The 17,271-nt window shown below is 39.3% G+C and overlaps 2 protein-coding genes across 12 annotated transcripts; both read left to right on the top strand.

Moving 5' to 3' along the window:
* The first annotated feature begins 272 nt into the window (after nucleotides 1–272).
* On the top strand, nucleotides 273–3,885 carry LOC115755968 (E3 ubiquitin-protein ligase Topors). Of its 2 annotated transcripts, XR_007198657.1 has the most exons (6): nucleotides 273–667; nucleotides 1,222–1,359; nucleotides 1,592–1,640; nucleotides 2,594–2,841; nucleotides 3,127–3,307; nucleotides 3,419–3,885. XR_007198657.1 is itself a non-coding variant. In XM_030695617.2 (5 exons), exons 1-5 carry the CDS (start codon nucleotides 279–281, stop codon nucleotides 3,194–3,196), a joined length of 894 nt encoding a protein of 297 aa, XP_030551477.1. In that variant the 5' UTR covers nucleotides 273–278; the 3' UTR covers nucleotides 3,197–3,885. The 2 variants fall into 2 exon arrangements, 1 of the variants encoding a protein (XP_030551477.1); XM_030695617.2 differs by having other exon boundaries at nucleotides 3,127–3,885.
* A 9,774-nt stretch (nucleotides 3,886–13,659) lies between these two features.
* Nucleotides 13,660–16,987, top strand: LOC115755965 (putative serine/threonine-protein kinase). Of its 10 annotated transcripts, none has more exons than XM_048280201.1 (9): nucleotides 13,668–14,008; nucleotides 14,090–14,249; nucleotides 14,481–14,674; nucleotides 14,772–15,007; nucleotides 15,235–15,361; nucleotides 15,451–15,522; nucleotides 15,621–15,807; nucleotides 15,902–16,031; nucleotides 16,504–16,987. In XM_048280201.1, the coding sequence occupies exons 3-9, from the start codon at nucleotides 14,521–14,523 to the stop codon at nucleotides 16,750–16,752; spliced, it is 1,155 nt and encodes a 384-aa protein (XP_048136158.1). In that variant the 5' UTR covers nucleotides 13,668–14,008; nucleotides 14,090–14,249; nucleotides 14,481–14,520; the 3' UTR covers nucleotides 16,753–16,987. The 10 variants fall into 10 exon arrangements, 6 of the variants coding, with proteins under 6 accessions (XP_030551472.1, XP_048136158.1, XP_030551467.1 ...); XM_030695607.2 differs by having other exon boundaries at nucleotides 14,077–14,249; XR_004017183.2 differs by having other exon boundaries at nucleotides 13,660–14,249; nucleotides 15,621–15,767; nucleotides 16,504–16,641.
* The last annotated feature ends 284 nt before the right edge of the window (nucleotides 16,988–17,271 follow it).

The raw sequence follows: 17,271 nt of genomic DNA, 5'->3' as shown, positions 1-17,271 counted from the left end.
AGGAGAGGGCTTGCCTAGGTGGGCGAGGGCCGAAGGGGGCGTCATTCATCCGAGGCCGACGAGGGTTGCCCTCCTCCGGTCCGGCAAGGACAGCTCTCATTTGAGGTCGAGTGATGGAGGGAAAAAAGAAAAGAAAAAGAAAAAGGTATTGAAAAAATAAAAAATATAAAAGGACAAAATGCGAAACTATAAATAACGTTTCCTAAGGTAGTCTCGGGCTCAGCCACCGACTCACAGTGTCAACGCAAGAGCGAAGGATCGACCTCGCCTGTGATTCCATGGAGTCGTCATCTTGTCCACCTTCTTCTTCTTCTTCTTCTCGAAAACGGGCTTTAAGTTCTTCTCATCGCCACCGCGAGAGATTGCTCACCGGGGCGATCCTACCTTCGATCCGAGGCCAATCCTGTCCGATATGTCTCGAGAACGTCGAGGACAGAGGGCAAGGAGCGGCCGTCCTCGCCAGCTGCTTGCACGCTTACTGCTTGTGCTGCATCCGCAAGTGGAGCAGGTTGAGGAGGAGGTGCCCTCTCTGCAACGCCGAGTTCGGCTCTTGGTTTCGCCAGATCAGCCTCCATCGCGGGAGCTTTCTCGAAGAGCGGTTGCCTTCGATCGACGAGGATGACGAGGCCAATCGACGAGCTGGTTCGACTCCCCTCTCGTGTCGAAGGTTAGGCTTTTCTTTGTCCGTCATGATTCGTGACCGCAATTCCAGTTTCCGATAAATTAAAAAAAAAAAATTGGGCGGTGAATTAGCTTTTTAACGAATTTTCCATTCAAGTGCATTGCAATTTGATTTGAATATTGTCTTTCACAATATCGGAATTGGGCATTTAGATGTTAGAACTTTGGCGTTCTTCGAAGTCGAATTTACTGATTTAGTGTGAAGTATGAAGCCTCGAGTACTGAGTTTCGTTGTTCAAGTAGTGGATGATTGCATTGGCTATACAAATCGTGTTAATAAAGTGATTCTAATGTGTGAAATTATCAAGACCCAAAGGTTCAAATCGGAACTTCTGTTGAAGCATTACATGTGCCTGGAGAATTCAGATTCCTTTGAACGGTAAGGGCTGTCATAAAACCAATACTAACTTTGGTCAGTGTTGTATAATTGTATTTCCTTGCCTTTTTTTTTTTTTTTTTTTGTTTTGCTCTTCTTGGCCTTTGACCAAATGCATGAGTTTTGTTGGCACATATTAAAAGTCGAGTTCTTTTGCTTTATAGAGCTATCCGAAGATCAAGAGATGAGTTGAATGGTTCAACCCGGCAAACCTGGTCAGAACCATGTCGAAGATCATTTGGGAGGCCAGGGTCTGTTCCACCCGATGTTTTAGCTGCAAGAAAACTCCAATGGCGTGCCAGGTACGCATAAGACTGTAAAAGTGGCGAGTTTTAGATTTGTTCGCTTCAGTCTATTTCACATCCAGTCTCATGCTATATTGTGGATAGAATGTTCCTGTCTCATGAGTATTATCAGACATGTCATCTTTATCCTCAATAACCCGTGTTATTTATACCCATATTTGAATAGTTTGTAGTAGGCACTTGTTTTGTCATTCCGATCTCTGAGAATGTAATATTTTCTTCTATGCAGCATATACAACCGATTCTTGCAGGCTGTTCCTTCTTCCAGGAACTCTCAGGTATTTGAACTTCCCATGCCACTGATTTCAGTCAATTTTCTTCTCTGTGTATTTGAAATCCTTTAGTGGTCTAGGCAAGAGGTTTGCTCTTAGATATGCTAGTCATCTTTGAATTTTTTTTCTTTTAATATTTAAGAACTATGTGGTTTCTGTTCATAGAAATAAAAGGACTGCATTTGCATTTACATTCCTGGTAAGATAACATTTGCTGTTTGGCTTTTGAGAGGAATCATTTTCGTTACTTCTCTGCACAATCTGTAAGTCTACATCTAGTAACTTGATTAATTTAAGCCACTGGTGTTCTAAACACCAGAGCGGTGCAGGGTCAGGTCAAGCTTATATTTCACGGCTCAACCAGTTGAACTGCTTTTTCAATTTTTCCATCGAATTCATATGCAATTTGTAAAATGTTATAATACACCCAAAAGACACAAGCATGGTCTCAGCTAGCCAAGGCTTGCATTTCCCCAAGGGCATAGGTTTCATCCTTTTTCCCTACCAAATTAATGTTTCATACAGAAGTATAGCCTACAAGTGAATTTGAAATCCGTCATTTGACATCTAATCTAATTCAATGAAGGCACATTCAGTTGAGCTCTTGAGCATGGGTGAACATTTTCCAAGGGTGGACTTCCTGTTCCAGCATGCTAAAACTTTTAGTAGTGTATAATTCAGTCAACCTGGGTTAAGGAGTTGAATTGGTTAAAACCTTATGTGACTAATTTTGACCAGAGAGAGTTTGGGGAAGAATATCAGACTGGATCCAAACCCAAGTTCAACCAACCCGCCTCTCTGGTTTGAGAATATGGTTTTCAAATCAATCTCTACTGCTTTTTTCCCCTTTCTCATAGATCGTCTATTCTTTAGTTCAGTAAATTTTACGGCTCTTCATCTCCTCGTTTTCCCCTTTTTTCCAGTTTGTAATAGCTTCAAAACGCTTCTTGTCTTTCCAGGGCTTGCCAAGACACAGTGGTTGGAAAGAAAGAATTTTACAGAGAATAGAACCATGGATTCGGAGGGAGTTAGAGGCCATCCTTGGGGACCCAGATCCTTCTGTTATAGTTCATGTAGTGACCTCAGTGTTTATTTCAACCTTTGAGAAGAAACCAAATATCCCACATGGACAGCTGGGTGAAGATGTGGTTTCTTCTCTACAACCTTTCCTACATGATCGAACCAGCATGTTCTGGCACGAATTAAGGTTTGTAAATTATATCCTAAGTTTCATCGAAGCTGCTTCCATCTGTTCATTTGCAGTCTTATGCTGTTTGCAGAAAGGTAGAATGCTGTGTGTGTGTTTATGGGTAGAAGGGAGAGTTTGATAGGCTATGTTGCTTTTCTCTGATGTTATCCCCAGATTAGAATTGGATCGAACTTGGACTTTTGTACCAGTGGGAGATTTACCTTTTAATGTCAAATTTATGATTTCTGCATTGTTGTATATATTTCTTGTGTAAATATTTACTAGTTGTAATTGTGGTTGCAGATGTTTTGCTGAGAATTTGCTCTCTATGGAAGCATACGATGCAGTCGTCAAGTACAGGAAGTTGCAATAGCTGTCAAAGGTGGATTTTGTTCTGTCCAGGTTGAGGATCTCATGTAGGAGGTGCATACCATGTACGGGATGCTGATCAGAGGAAATCTGCAGATCTATCACTGCTTCACTTGCGAGTCTGCTTAATATACATGAACAGTCATGTGGCCTGAGTCTCAAAATTACGAAATGGATGATTGAGACGAAGGGGTAATCACTGACAGTGGATTTTCTCCTGTCTAAGATGGTGGTTTGCAGTATCGTCTGCAAATTGACCGTCGAATTTTGACCAATCCAAATCTGGCAAAGATATCCATACTGAAGCTCCAAAATCTGGTTGTTGGAACTATTGGCATTGCTGTTCAGGTGATATAAACCACTTCTTGTTGAGATTACACTTTACATATGCTCAACGTCATGTATATCAAAACCAATCTACAGAATTGGTTTAATTTTTAAGTAAATTATTAGTAAATTGGTGATCATACTCAATAGTTGAATTTCCTCCATCTTAAAGGTAGTCAAATAGCAGAGATGACACTAGTTGAACTTTGTATGCTGTGATAGCTTGAGAATTTTCTAAGTCAGGCCGTGTACGTAGTTCCCGCCACACCATCTCATGTATATGCATCTGCCACGGCATATGTAATCTTGTCGATTGCACATGAGGAAAAGAAAGGAGGGTCTGCTTATGTCAGTACATTTGGTTAATTCTCTTCCTCTACTGCAAAGTTGGTGTTTATGTGCAAGATCAATGATGGGAAACTCTAGTCTGTTATACAAATGAATCCATTCTGGAGGTCGTGTTACCTTCAGCTGATACATTAATTTTTGGTGGAACTTGCAAGTGATCTGCTGATTGAATGGTTCTTTTCTTGTCTTTTTCTTAACTAGTGGCAAATCCCAGGCATAGCATGGGAAAAACAATTTTACGAGTTCGTTTTTAATGTTCTGGGTGAGCAGATAAGAATGACAAAAATTTTACGCTGTATTTACTTATTAAGTTGGTTAGATGACAGATAAAATACTAAAGGTCATGTTATGTAAACCTTTTTTATTTTTTGGGTCGATATTTTCAGTGAGTTTCCAACGATGAAATCTGTGGCTGTGGGTTCTAACTTCACGAATTTCAATTTTAGATTTATAGTTTAACTTTTGACTAGACACGTGTGTATGTATATAATGTGTTGCCTCTCATACAGATTCCCTTTGAACGCTGGTGGTAGCACATGTTTGGCCTTGGATTCCAGTAGTCCTTTTTCCCTAGGGGGTGAGAATGGACTGTAGTTTCTCCTTCTCTTAGCGGGCAATTGTGGTGTTTGGTGATTTTTGTCAACTACGTTTGGGATAGCAATCATGTCCATTGGGCCCTTCAGCTTTTAGGGGACGACATGAGGGCGACGGAGCAACCAAAACCGGGATTTATCGCCGTTATTTTCAGGCTCTTTCGTATAATGTGAGTGAACACGTTAGCGTTTGCATACCAGAGAGTGGTAAAAAGAGAGTAACACAAAGTAGTTTGAATTAAATAGAATTTACGCGATTTCAAAATATAGAACTCGAAGTATATATGGTCATGACTGATTGGACTAATAGAGTTCATATTCTTATTGCACTTTTTAAACAGCTCATACTTTGATTTACCAAGATAATCATTCAATCAATCATAAACTTATTGTATGGATGTTAATTCAATCTTAAACCATTTAATTTAATCAATTGAGTTCTAAAATTTTGTGCACTAATTTCAATGTCAATTTTTGCCAAAAATCAATCAGCGATTTTCGATAAAAATTGGTCAGAATTACTATATTGAAATCTCGTGCAGAACTTTAGGACTTATGATCTACGAAGCAAATATTAGATGAATGCAAGCTTCTTCTGGCCCAGGTCAACGGAGTCTCAGTTATCTTTGAGCCCAAGGAACCCAATCTGACCCTGGATTGAATGTCAAAGCCCATCATAGAAATAGTCTTCCTAATAGCTGGGCTCGCCCACTCTAGGCTGCATTATGTTTCGATGGTGGATCTTCTTATGTTTCTTCTATGATCGAGTAATGAAAGTTATTTACCTTAACAAAAAGAAAAGAAAAAATTGAAAAAAAGTAAATATTTATGACCGAATTAACATCCGCACAATAAGATGAAGACCCATCGTGTCATTTCCCCCTGATTTCCTTATCCTCATTTTGGTAAATACCTTTTAAAATGTGGAATATGGTCACTATGAACATATCAAGGAAAGAGAATGAAATACATCACCAAACCCCCAATAATTTCCACGCTTAAAGATCATGCTGTAGCCAACAAGGGAGGACGTGGTGTTCCCATATCAATCCCCACCTTTTTTTTTCCACGAGCGTGCCTGAATCTTTCGTGGGTCACACCCCGTCTTTTGTGCTTTGATTTCCCCAGTGCGAGCTGCCCTGGATTTGTTCCCTACACAAAACTTTATAGCCAAGAAGGACAACAAAACAAGATAAAGTAAGATAAATCTATAGACGAAATGAAGTCATTGAGACCCTCATGCGAGATTAATCAAGCACTTTTCATCATGCACCCTTTGAAGATTCTAATTTGCTCTAGCTGGCACATTGAGGGAATCGACAAGATTTGTGTTTTCGTCTGAGCTGGTGAAATTAAATTGACTGTTTTTTCCTTAGGAAGGTGTTGATTGTAATCGCTTTGGATTTAGGCTCAGTTTGTTTTGCAATAAATGAGTGATTTGGAAAATACTTTCCAAAGAATAAAGGCTTGTATCGCTTACAAAAATGAATGAATGAAAGACATTTTCATCGTCTATTCACATGTTTAGACACAAATTGTTATCGATAATGAAAAATTTCTTTATCGACTAATTATTTCAAGCGATGTAAGTTATCATTTTAAGGAAAATATTTTCCAAATTACACATTTTTTCATAAAATAAACGGAGCCTTAATAGCATTTGCCAACATCCTGTCGCAACCCATCGGACGGGAAGGTCCGATTCTCGAGGTAATATCGAGTTGGGCTAATGGATTACTAAGTCCATTTATTAGAACGAGAATGGAACTCAGCGCGGGTCCTCCCAAACCCATACCAAATCACAATGGAATGGAATTCTTAATAAAACGAGGGTCGATCCCCTTCGTAGTGGGGGTCGGACCCAAAGTGACATGTGAACAGTGTACATGCCAATGGAGTCGCCACTAATTTTATTTTTTGGAGGATATAATTGAAAATCCTATCGAGCAATCGGGAGATATCGTTTGATTCTACAAAAACCAGAGAAGTGGGTTTGGAGAGTTAGTTACGTCGAAATTGCCATCGACACCCTTTCGGTACCTAAGTTGATCGAATTTCTAATCTAAGATTTTCATGTAGATGCGTCGGATGGTGAGGTGCGCTCTAACTTCTTAAAGGGTTCTTGCATATGGGAACGTCTATCTTAATAATCACAATCGATAATGAAAAGTGCGCAGATTAAGGAATCGTGAATTGATAAAACGCATCAAATCATCATACAATCGGGCACATGCCATTCCTAGTCGAGCCCTATAGGCTTAGAGAATGTGTCATTTAAGTTCAGGGGTGGTTCGGAAAAAATTCAAGACAAAGTGTTCGGAGAGGTAAAGTGGTAATTTGGAAGGCATGGGAACCCAAAATCAACAAAATTTGGTTGGGCTAGTTGAATGTTGTCTTTTCCTCTTTTTTGTGATTTTTGGGAAATTTTTCTGAATTTTTTTTAAAATTTTTGGAAAAAAAATTCTAATTTTGTTATGTTTTTTTATGAATTTTTCATGATTTTCTTATTTTTATTATTTTCTGAATTTTTTAATATTTTTTGGATTGGGTTGACCCGACCCACAAGACCTAGACCCTACCGATCCTGGGTTGGCCTAAAACGATGCAGCTTTTGATTTTTTTAATTTTCTAATTTTTCCAATTTTTTTTAGATTTTCCGAGGATTATTTATTTTAATATCGGATCCTGCGGTCAGGACTCATCCACGTGGCTAAGTCACCACCCTTGGATCAGATTACCTAAATCAATGGTCCAAATCGAATGGAGACTATCATCTCAATCGTCCGATCAGATTACTAGAACCAATGACCGAGATCGAATCGCGAGACTAACTTTCAGCCGTTCGATCTACATATTACATCCTACAGCCATGATCGCACAGTGAGACTAATTCTTAGCCATTCGATAAAAAAATTTATTTTTTATTTTGAAAATGGTTTTATAAAATGAAAAATTATTTTTTATTTCTAAAAATTCCAGTTCGCGCACGCCACATGTTCAACTCATAGCCATCCGATCTAGGTTTTATTTTTTATTTTGAAAAATAGTTTCAAATAATAACGTCAACGTGGAGCCGACGTGGCGCCACGTCAGGTCCACGTGGATGTTGACCAAGTCAACATGTGTTGACCGGTCTTCGTCCTTGCACGTAAGACGACCGATGGACAGCCGAGGTTCCTCCAGCGATGATCATTGGCCAAGCCTTAATCAAATGAAATGAAATTGGTCCCAATTGATTTGTCTAGACAAGGAGAACAACATATCTAAAATCTAGCCAAAGTTATCAACCATAACACGAGCAATCAAGCTCGCACATAGCACATCAATGGCGAATCAAGTAGACAAACTAGAGCATAACTATGCAATTCAATCATAAAATAGCACCAAAACAAGTTCAAGAGACTTACCCGAAGCTTTGATCAAGCCCTAGGTTGCCCTAGGTGAGGACCTTTGCTGCCTCACGCGCTCCCTTTCCGGCCAAAATGAAAGGAATAATTGAAGATCCATTTTTTAAAAAAATGATGAAAAATGCTGATTAAGGAGGAGACTTAGATGAGCGCAAATTGACATTTGGGTATACGGTCTTGCTTAATCAAGGGAATCTCTTAGAATAGCAAGAAAGGAACATGTATAGCTCTCTCTACGATGGAGAATGAATTTGTTGTATACTCTGCTGCAAGATAAGAATCAGTATGGTTAAAATGATTCTTGGGAAATTTAGCCATTGTCACCGACATTCCAAGACCAGTGATAGTTAGGCAACTATTACCTATGTGAAAAATCCTAAGTATCATGGTAGGATAAAGCATATTGACATAAAGAATAATTTCATTAGAGATATTATAGCGCAGAAAGAAGTGATCCTACAATATATTTCTACGAATCAGATGCATGCTAATCCATTCATTAAGCCTGTTTCTAGAGACGTGTTCTTGACCCATTAGATGTCTCTAGGATTGAGTAGAATATAATATGTAACAGAGATAAGTGCACCGGAAGTCATAAAACTTGTCTCGAAAGTGCAATTGAATGCTAAAACTTTCAAAAAAGCACAATCAAGTCCTAAAACTTATCACAATAATGCAACTAAGTCCTAAAACCTTCAAAAGGTGCCATTAAGTCCTAAAATTTATCATGAAAGTGCAGTCCAGTTCTCAAACTTTCAAAAAGTATAATCAATGGAAGGATTTAATTTCACCAATTTGACAAATTTTAGGATTTGATTGCACTTTTTGAAAGTTTTAGGACTCAATTACACTTTCCGACAAGTTTTAGGACTTATTTGCACTTTATTAACAAGTTTTAGGACTTCCAACACTATTATCCCTATGTAATGTTATTTAGGATCATTTCATTGTGTATATGTACATACAAGAATTGCATTTGTTTATTTTCACGAATGAATTGATAAACACACATATATTATTAAAAGGTATGACACTAGGCACTGATTGCCTCACTCACTCAAGTAATATCTCAAGCGCTATAGTAAGCGAATTGAGATGAGATCATATGTACTCTAAATGCAAGAAGAGAAAATTTGGTACATAATATGATTATATTTTAGTTTGTGTCGCCTTGATTATGATCAAGATGAAGTCTATAATTTATATGAGATAAGACTGAACATGATAATCCCACAATCAGGTATGCCGGATGGAAGTCGGATGCGAGTACGTGATTGGGCTCTATAGAAAGCAAGCCGATATCGCACTCGGGCTAAACATACATATGTGAGAAGCATGTGACCATATTTAAGCTAAGATCCATATAATGGATATGTTTAATAAATTATGTATGCTATTATAGAAAGAAAAATCCACTATTACATGTTATTCATACTACATGGCTTTATGCAACCGGCAAGGGAGATGAGTGAGATAATACCTATTTACTCACCGTGTAAGTCCTTAAGGTAATATATAAATTAATTATCCTCAATTTGTAACCTATGTAACTTTTGACTATGTTTTCAAAGTAACAGATCAATGTTGCTACTTTAGTATGTTACTAGCGGTCATAAATAAACATGGCTTTATAGGACATGTCTTGGAAAGCAGTTGTTCCGAAATGGAAAGACATGGATATGCAAGGAAGACTAGTGTTGTTTTATATCTACCACATGTATTCACTAATCGACCAACCTGCTGTAGCTTTGGATATAATTGCGGATACATTGTAATTTGAAAATAGTCATGTCTAGCCTTTAAGGGATATATATATAGACACACACTTAGACTAATATAGCAAATTATGTCCGGGGCAATGTGAGACATTATTTATTTTTATGGTAGTAGATCTCTAACAAGTGCACATTTTGAGCTCCTAAATGTAGGTGTAATCATTGTTCGCACAACCCATTTGCCAGTATGAATTACTATTAAAGAAGATGGATGTTGAATGCCTTACATATTTTTTATAAGGGATTAAGCCCATTATATTCGAGTGGGAGATGTTATGTTTGGGAGGGTCGCCTTTGATGGGCTGACAACCCATATGCGAGAGGTGGGAGCGAGTTTTTTTCACTAACTTCCTACCATCTCATCCACATTATGGGATGTTAATAAACGTCCCATGATTTGCTATATGTAGGCATATGTTCTCCTCTATAGAAAATGTAGAATTACAGAACTCATTGTATGAAAGCTCCCATTGTTATTTTAGAAAGGTAATTGGCATTTGTGCTGTTGAACTTGAACAGGAATATTTTCCTTGTGATCATATTTGGGCTACCGTTGAGTTGTAAATTCGTCCATTAAGCGCTGGTAATTCAACCTATATTTCTGGATAATTTTCTGGTTGTTCTACAAAAGGTAAGTCAATTTTTTCGAGATTTTAGACGACGTAAAATAATCTTACAGCGTATGACCGAAGTAATAGATTTATAATTGAGTTAGTAATTTTCCCGTTTGGTACTGTGGTGCTAATCTAAAGGACATTAGAAATTATGACGTAGGGCTATGAAATCTTGGATTGACAAAAAGTTATTTTTAAGGATAAGATGCACGATTGAGTTGATGTACGTTGTCTCCAATGCCCGAAAGGTCCACTTTCGCCGAGGATAGATTTTCGGGTGGAGGCTGCGATTCTGCATCAGGCTTTAACGAGGAATCATTGTTTTTCAACTTTTCACTCATGACCCACTTCAGGAAAAAAAAAAAGAAAAAGAGGAGAACATGCACAAATTTAATATCCTGGAGATGAAATCCCCTTTTCCCCAATTTCATCTGGCTTTTTGCTCGAATTTCTAGCTTTCAGAAGCAGTAAGGACGGAGAGGATTTAGGGAAGGTCAACAGTAGTCTCTTTTCTTATGTTTCATTATTGGTGAACAGAAAAACAAGAATTCTGTTCATTTTATGGTGTTGTTTGTTGTCTGTAAATGCTTATAGGAACCTGCATGAGACATGGAAACAATGCATGTGGAGGACGCAACTTGCCCTCTTTTCCCCTTCACCCATTTTTCATTTCCTTCACGTTTATTTTATGGGGAAAATGTCAAAAATGCACCTAGAACACTTGTTAAGTCTTTGAAAATCTTATTCGGAAAAATATAAAACTTTTTACAAGGGTGAGCATGGTTTCAAGGCAGTACTAGGAATCGGAGAACCGAACTGGTGGAAACATGATAGGTTCCAGATTCCATGATACACATGGTGAGTTTCAGGTTTCAAAAATTGAGGGATCGGTTCTGACGGGTAGGTTTTAAGTCCCAAAAATTTGGAACAAGTATTTGTGTGTTTTTTTTTTTATTGCGGTATGTCTTCACATGATCCTGCGGTATTTCATAGTCTCTAATGATAACTGTGTAATCTAAAACCAATGGTTTGAGCTTCGATTTCCGACAATATCCATGACTAAAACTTTTACTTTGTTAATGTTTAGCATTTTCCATGTGTTTAAATATAAGTTGTGGTTAGTGGCTTATAATAGCAAATGATGGTCATTGATTGGTAATTTATTATAGTCGTTCGATTATAAATACAAGTGGAAACTGGATAAACCTTGAAACCTGTGACAGGGTAAATTTCAAGTTCCAGGTACCCATGGTAGGTTCCAAATTTCAAGAAATGAGGAATCGGTTCAGACGGATAGATTCTAGGTTCCAGATAGAACCTAAAAAAAACCTAAAACCGTTTACCTCTACTTTCTACTCAACGCAACTTCCTGCAAGTATGTTTACTGCTTTGATTTCCAAAGCACTTTGAAAAAAAATATATTGTCTCTACTATTAGTTAACTAGTGTCTTGGAGCCACTTGTTAAAAAAAAATTCATTTTACTATTTTGATTTGTCTTCTTCTTCTTTTTTAACTGTTTTTTATCATGCTGACCATTGAAATTGACCATACCAAGAGCGTCCAAATTCGGGACAAGTGATAACAGAGGAGAGACAAATTCCTGCCAGCAATAAATTTCCATTTGTTTGCTATGTTGTTGAATTTAGATATTAGTCTCGGGGCAAAAAACATTTTATCTCCGAGTCATTCAGTTGTGGCTTTTCCTCTTTCTCTGGGAAATCAATCAGAGTCATGGGTCGTTCGGTGTCTTATGGACTGTAAAACCATGACAGAGAAGTGATTCAATGATTTGAGGAGCTTGGCATTGCCTGATGGAAGCTACTTTGATTCTTCTTCCCTTGTCTCTTAGCCCAGCAAGAGACTGTGAGATCCGTTCAACTTTCCATTAAACAGTGTTAGACTCAAATTTCACGGCGCAGATCGCGGAATTCTCGAAAGGTTGGTCGTACTGCGAAGGAAAATGAAGGGAAAAGTTGAAAGTATTGACAAGAAAAAGAACAAAACGAGAGTTTCTTATGCCAAACATGACGAAATGAATGATGCATGAATGACGCACAAGCAATCCATGAGGATCCCAATCCAAAGCAAGAAATCTGTGTTTAGACTTTGGTACTGATCATGGTGAAAAAGAAGAAGGCAAAGTCACTTTTCTGTGATTCCTTTGCCAGGAACAGTATGCATGAGTTGGAAGTCAAGAGTCCTAGTTTGAAATTACGGTAAGGCCAGTACAGCGAAGATCATCCCATTCTCCCGGAACATTTGTAAGTCTTCATGGTAAATTGGAAAAGAAGAGGCAACGAAGAAAAAGCAGAATTGTCCGATTGAAGATTTAAGGACGCATACTTGGTACGAATCTGTTCTAGTAAAGAATTTTCTGTATTGGGGACTCTAAATTATGCATGTTATGAGGACCACTAGGAAGACATGAAGTAGGACAGATGATGGATGAATGGTTGTTTTGTTAGGTTTGTGGAAATGTTGGTGTCACCTTGCAATCTTGCATGAAGAAATGAAGTGAGTTACATGAAAGAAAGAGGAACAGTAAAATGGGAGTGAAAAACACACACAGATCTTTTAGAATCACTGAGCTCATGTACAAAAGACCCCCTTCCCCCCACATGCTGCCAGACTCAGACAAAGATGCCCAAACAGCATCTTACTTGACAACTGCATCATTCCCCAACAAAATCTCTCTCTCTCTCTCTCTCTCTCTCTTTCTCTCTCTGTGGATCTGTGATTGAGGGACATGGACCTCTTAATTTCAGCCTGTACTCTGCATAAGATGACAGTTTCCTTCCCTCCACTCCCCTTCACTTTCAATCCAGGCAAGACCAGCTATAAAAACAGGAAAAGAAACATATCCTTGAGCTAGTGTCTCTGGGTGTGTGTTTGTGAGAGAGAGGATTCTTATTGTACAAGCTCTTGCTAAAATCTCTGGGAAAAATGGACCGACCAATAGGCCTCCTTTTCATCGAGCAAGAAAAGGAAAAAAGGCATCCTTTTTCGGATGATAAAAGCCAAAAACTTTGCTACCTGAGAAGGAAAAAAAATGAATCTAAAAGAATTAGCAAAGGCCAAGAAAAGAAAAAAAAGAGAAACTAAAAATCTGCCAAGCTGCTTCTGCAATGTCACGTTGGCTAAGCTGTCATGACCCCATCAGGCAAGACTCTGATATCTCTCCATACCAGAAGCAAGAAAAATACGACTAAAGCCTCTTCTTTCCAGATCGGATGACAAAACAGAGGCAAAAAGGAAGATAGAGCAAATTCAGGGGAGGGAGGCTTCAGATCGAAACACTTATAACAGCCCTTTTTCTCTTTTGATTCCCCCCCTTCAATTATTATGTCTTCCGGAGAGCCTGTCCAACTTAAATGTCACTTTCATACCTGTCAATGTGTACATCTCAGAAACAAGAAAAAAAACCAAAAACCCACAAGAAAAAGAGGGAGAAATTGTACATGCTCACAGTCTCAGTACAAAAATAAGCAAGTGGGCATCTGCAATTTCTTGATCTAGAGGTACTCCATTGAGCCTCTTAGCAATCTTTTGGATCTCTCCTGCAAACATACAGTCATGTGCTTGGCTGTGTCCATTTGCAAGAATCCCTGAACTCTGACGAATTACTCTCCCACCTTCCGAAAGGCCTCAGATTAACCGCGGTAACGAAGTACTGTTTCGCGTGTTTAACCTTGTGGGGATCAAGAAATTGCAAAATGCTATGTGACAATGTGACGCGAGCATGTTTCTGGCGGTAAGAGATGGAACGGCGACTTATCATGAGATTATCTTACTTACCAGATAATTATTGAACTCTCCTAGGAAATCATATAAGATAGAAAGGTTTGGTTTCTGAGGACAAGGATGCTCTGGAGAGGTGCTAAGGAGCGAGCACTGTGCATAGCCGCAGAGTGAGGTTTCTTTAAGGAAGCAAATGTGTCTTCTCGAGTCCAGAAGTCAGCTACATTTATCTTCACCACACGTCCAGTCCCAAGGCAAGTACTCGAGACAGAAGCTTAGTACACCTCAACACCTTTGGGCAAGAAGAAACTCGTTATGAATGTGCAAGTCCCATTTGTGTATTAGAGCTTCCTGAATAATGAGGACTAATTGACCCAGTTAATACCTCTGCACTCACCAGTATCAGGCACCGCACTTTCTTCTTTTCCCATTGTGAACCCCAACATCACAGTTACATGGTTCATTTGCATTGGTTGTATTGGCAGGTTCAATGATTAGGCTTACTGAAGTAGCGAAGCCAAAGCCATGTCAACTTCAGTAGCATCAATAGCTGCAGTTTCTGCCGGGGCACTTGCATTGGTGGCTGTACTAGTTGGACTCGTTTGGTTTTGCATGTCAAAGCTGAACACGTTAGCTAACAGGAATTCCGAGACGGGATCTTCTGATCCATCTGCATTGGGTAAGTTCTCTGTCCAACTGAAAAGGGACGATCTGTCATAGCTATATGCTTGGTTACCTCTTCTGTACAAACTTTGGCATTCTCTTCCTTGTGACAGTCGAATGGAATAGGGGAGGCGCGTCCGGTTCAGGAGCAGCTCCGCCCCAATCCGGGCCCCAGGGAGCGAGGCAGTTTACAATGCAAGAGTTGGAGCTAGCAACTAGGCAGTTCGATGAGAGCAATCTCATTGGACATGGAAGTTTCGGTTCCGTCTATAAAGGTTTACTTCGCGATGGAACTGTTGTCGCCATCAAAAGGCGCACAGGTGTGCTTCAACCAGAATTTGTCACGGAGGTATCAGCACCTGCAACATTTAACTTGCTTTAGATCAGTATCTAGAACCTCTGTTTCACTCATACATTGTTTAACTGGAGCCTTTCCTGAGTACACAAGCTCTTCTAGCTTTCTACTTACATACATCGTGTGTGCTTTTCGTCAACACTGTCTAACCTTTGCTATTCAGTTAAAGCTTTTCTGCCCTTAATTCATCCAGATTAATATGTTCTTCTGTCTCCGAACAGGTATCATATTTGTCGGAGATTCGCCACCGTAATTTAGTCACTCTCTTGGGCTACTGCCTTGAAAATGGGTGTCAGATGTTAGTCTTCGAATACCTACCAAATGGCAGCATGTGCAACCATCTTTATGGTGTGAAAGTGTGGTTAAAGCTTGTTGGTTCAGCAAAGGCAAATGAAAATTACTTTTCATGACTGACAAAAACAACACCGCTGTTGCAGACACAGGACAAGAATCTTCGACGAAGTTGGAGTTCAAGCAGAGGATCTCCATTGCTCTTGGGGCTGCTAAAGGTAGATCCCGGCGCTATGAGCCGATATCAGAAGATTATTTAGCATGATCTCACAGACATATCTAAATTGAGGACCCTTTCTATCTGTATCCAGTGCAGGCTTATGCCATTTGCATAGCCTTAGACCTCCTTTGGTGCACAAGAACTTCAAAACGGCTAATGTCTTGGTCGACGAGAATTTCATAGCTAAAGTCTCAGATGCAGGGCTCACGGAACTTCTCGAAAAGATAAAGATAGAAGAAGCAGGTCCATCTCGCCCATCTGTCAGTGTTTTCCAAGATCCAGAGTAAATTTATTCCTTCTTGCATCATCTTTAATTCAAGTCGGAAAGAACAAAAACTCACTTTCGTATGGAAATTTGATGTGTTAACATTGTATAGGGCAGGAGCATCGGGTGGTTTCTCTGAGATGAGCGATGCATATAGCTTCGGAGTATTTCTTTTGGAGCTAGTTACTGGAGAAGCGATTCCGAACATGATATCGTCAGGACATGAAAGCTTAATCCAGTGGGTAAATATACTTCTACCCAATACTTTTATGCAATCAACTTGTTAGGATTCTTCCTGTTATTTTCTTGACATTCACATAACGAAGATGCAAAAAAATCTACTATCAACAACTTGATCAATTGAAATTCTACACTTCACAGATGCAAAAATTATAGTAAAGATCTTGAATCAGGCGGATCATTTCCCTAAACAGGATTAGCACAATGCAACTGGCGATTCTTCTATTGCTCTAGTTCATTCTCTCCTCAAAAGTTCTCCAGTTTTTTTTTTTTTTTTCGGTTGAATGCCTAATTGAGTAACTTGGTTGTAAAGTAGGGTAATACCAATTTGATTTCCATCACTTGCATAGCATAAGTTGCTTGTTTAACCTTCCTAACCATCCATCCCATCATCTTGCATACTAAAAAGTGACTCGTACAGAACGTCATCGGTGATGAACTTTTCTCGTCTCCTCTCGGAAAATCCGATTTTAGGTGGAGTCCCGGGAAAGCTTGATAAACCTTGTGGACCCTCGGCTAGCTGGAACTTTCACGATGGATGGAATGGGGGACTTGATGAGGCTAACATTGTCATGCATAACTCCCCCGCGCCACAGGCGACCGAAGATGGACACAATTGTGGGGGAGCTCGAGAGGATTTGGGAGAAAGAGATGGCTTTGACGACAGTCATGGGCGAGGGAACTTCTATAATTACTCCGGGCAGTGAGTTGTTTAAGTCGTAACGATCCAGGATTGTTAAAATATGTGCTATAGGTGTCCATTAAGAGAGAGCAAAGCTGTAAACTTAATGGACCCGGCTATTAGAAGCTGTAGGACGGTAGCGAGCAATTTACATTGCGTGCGTCTGCGTGTGCTTCTGCGTGTGTGTGGATCAGCGGGATATTGGAGCCAAACCAAACATCGTGAATTGATTGTATTTGATGAAACATTTTCCAGAAGGAAGATCAATTTAGAGCACACCGAGATAGTGTAACTTTTGCAGGATGCACAGCAACTGCAAAGGCTTCTTGTATGCCTTCATTCTCTTCCAAGAGTCCCCAACAAACCCATAAGACTAAATTTAAACTCCATAGTTTGGTTCAATGAGGAAGAAAGAAAGAAGCATCATTCTGATGACATTCACATGTTCAGATCTACATCAATCCAGACATTCGTGGAGCACCCAGAAAAAAAAAAAAAAGACAGAAAAATTCTAAATAATGACTGGAAGTGTCCTCGTTTTCTCAAATAAGAACATGGGA

This window comes from Rhodamnia argentea, chromosome 6, assembly GCF_020921035.1.
Source record: "Rhodamnia argentea isolate NSW1041297 chromosome 6, ASM2092103v1, whole genome shotgun sequence".
Taxonomy (NCBI): Eukaryota; Viridiplantae; Streptophyta; class Magnoliopsida; order Myrtales; family Myrtaceae; genus Rhodamnia; species Rhodamnia argentea.
The sequence above is the reverse complement of the archived record's forward strand: the minus strand, read 5'-3'. Positions and strand labels throughout refer to the sequence as shown.

Coding starts and splice junctions, on each gene's coding strand:
- LOC115755968 (XM_030695617.2), top strand. CDS start 279: ATGGAGTCGTCATCTTGTCCACCTTCTTCTTCTTCTTCTTCTCGAAAA. Junction 668..1,221: donor ACTCCCCTCTCGTGTCGAAG/GTTAGGCTTTTC, acceptor TTTGCTTTATAG/AGCTATCCGAAGATCAAGAG. Junction 1,360..1,591: donor AAACTCCAATGGCGTGCCAG/GTACGCATAAGA, acceptor TCTTCTATGCAG/CATATACAACCGATTCTTGC.
- LOC115755965 (XM_030695608.2), top strand. CDS start 14,521: ATGTCAACTTCAGTAGCATCAATAGCTGCAGTTTCTGCCGGGGCACTT. Junction 14,675..14,771: donor TTCTGATCCATCTGCATTGG/GTAAGTTCTCTG, acceptor TCCTTGTGACAG/TCGAATGGAATAGGGGAGGC. Junction 16,032..16,503: donor ATGAAAGCTTAATCCAGTGG/GTAAATATACTT, acceptor ATCCGATTTTAG/GTGGAGTCCCGGGAAAGCTT.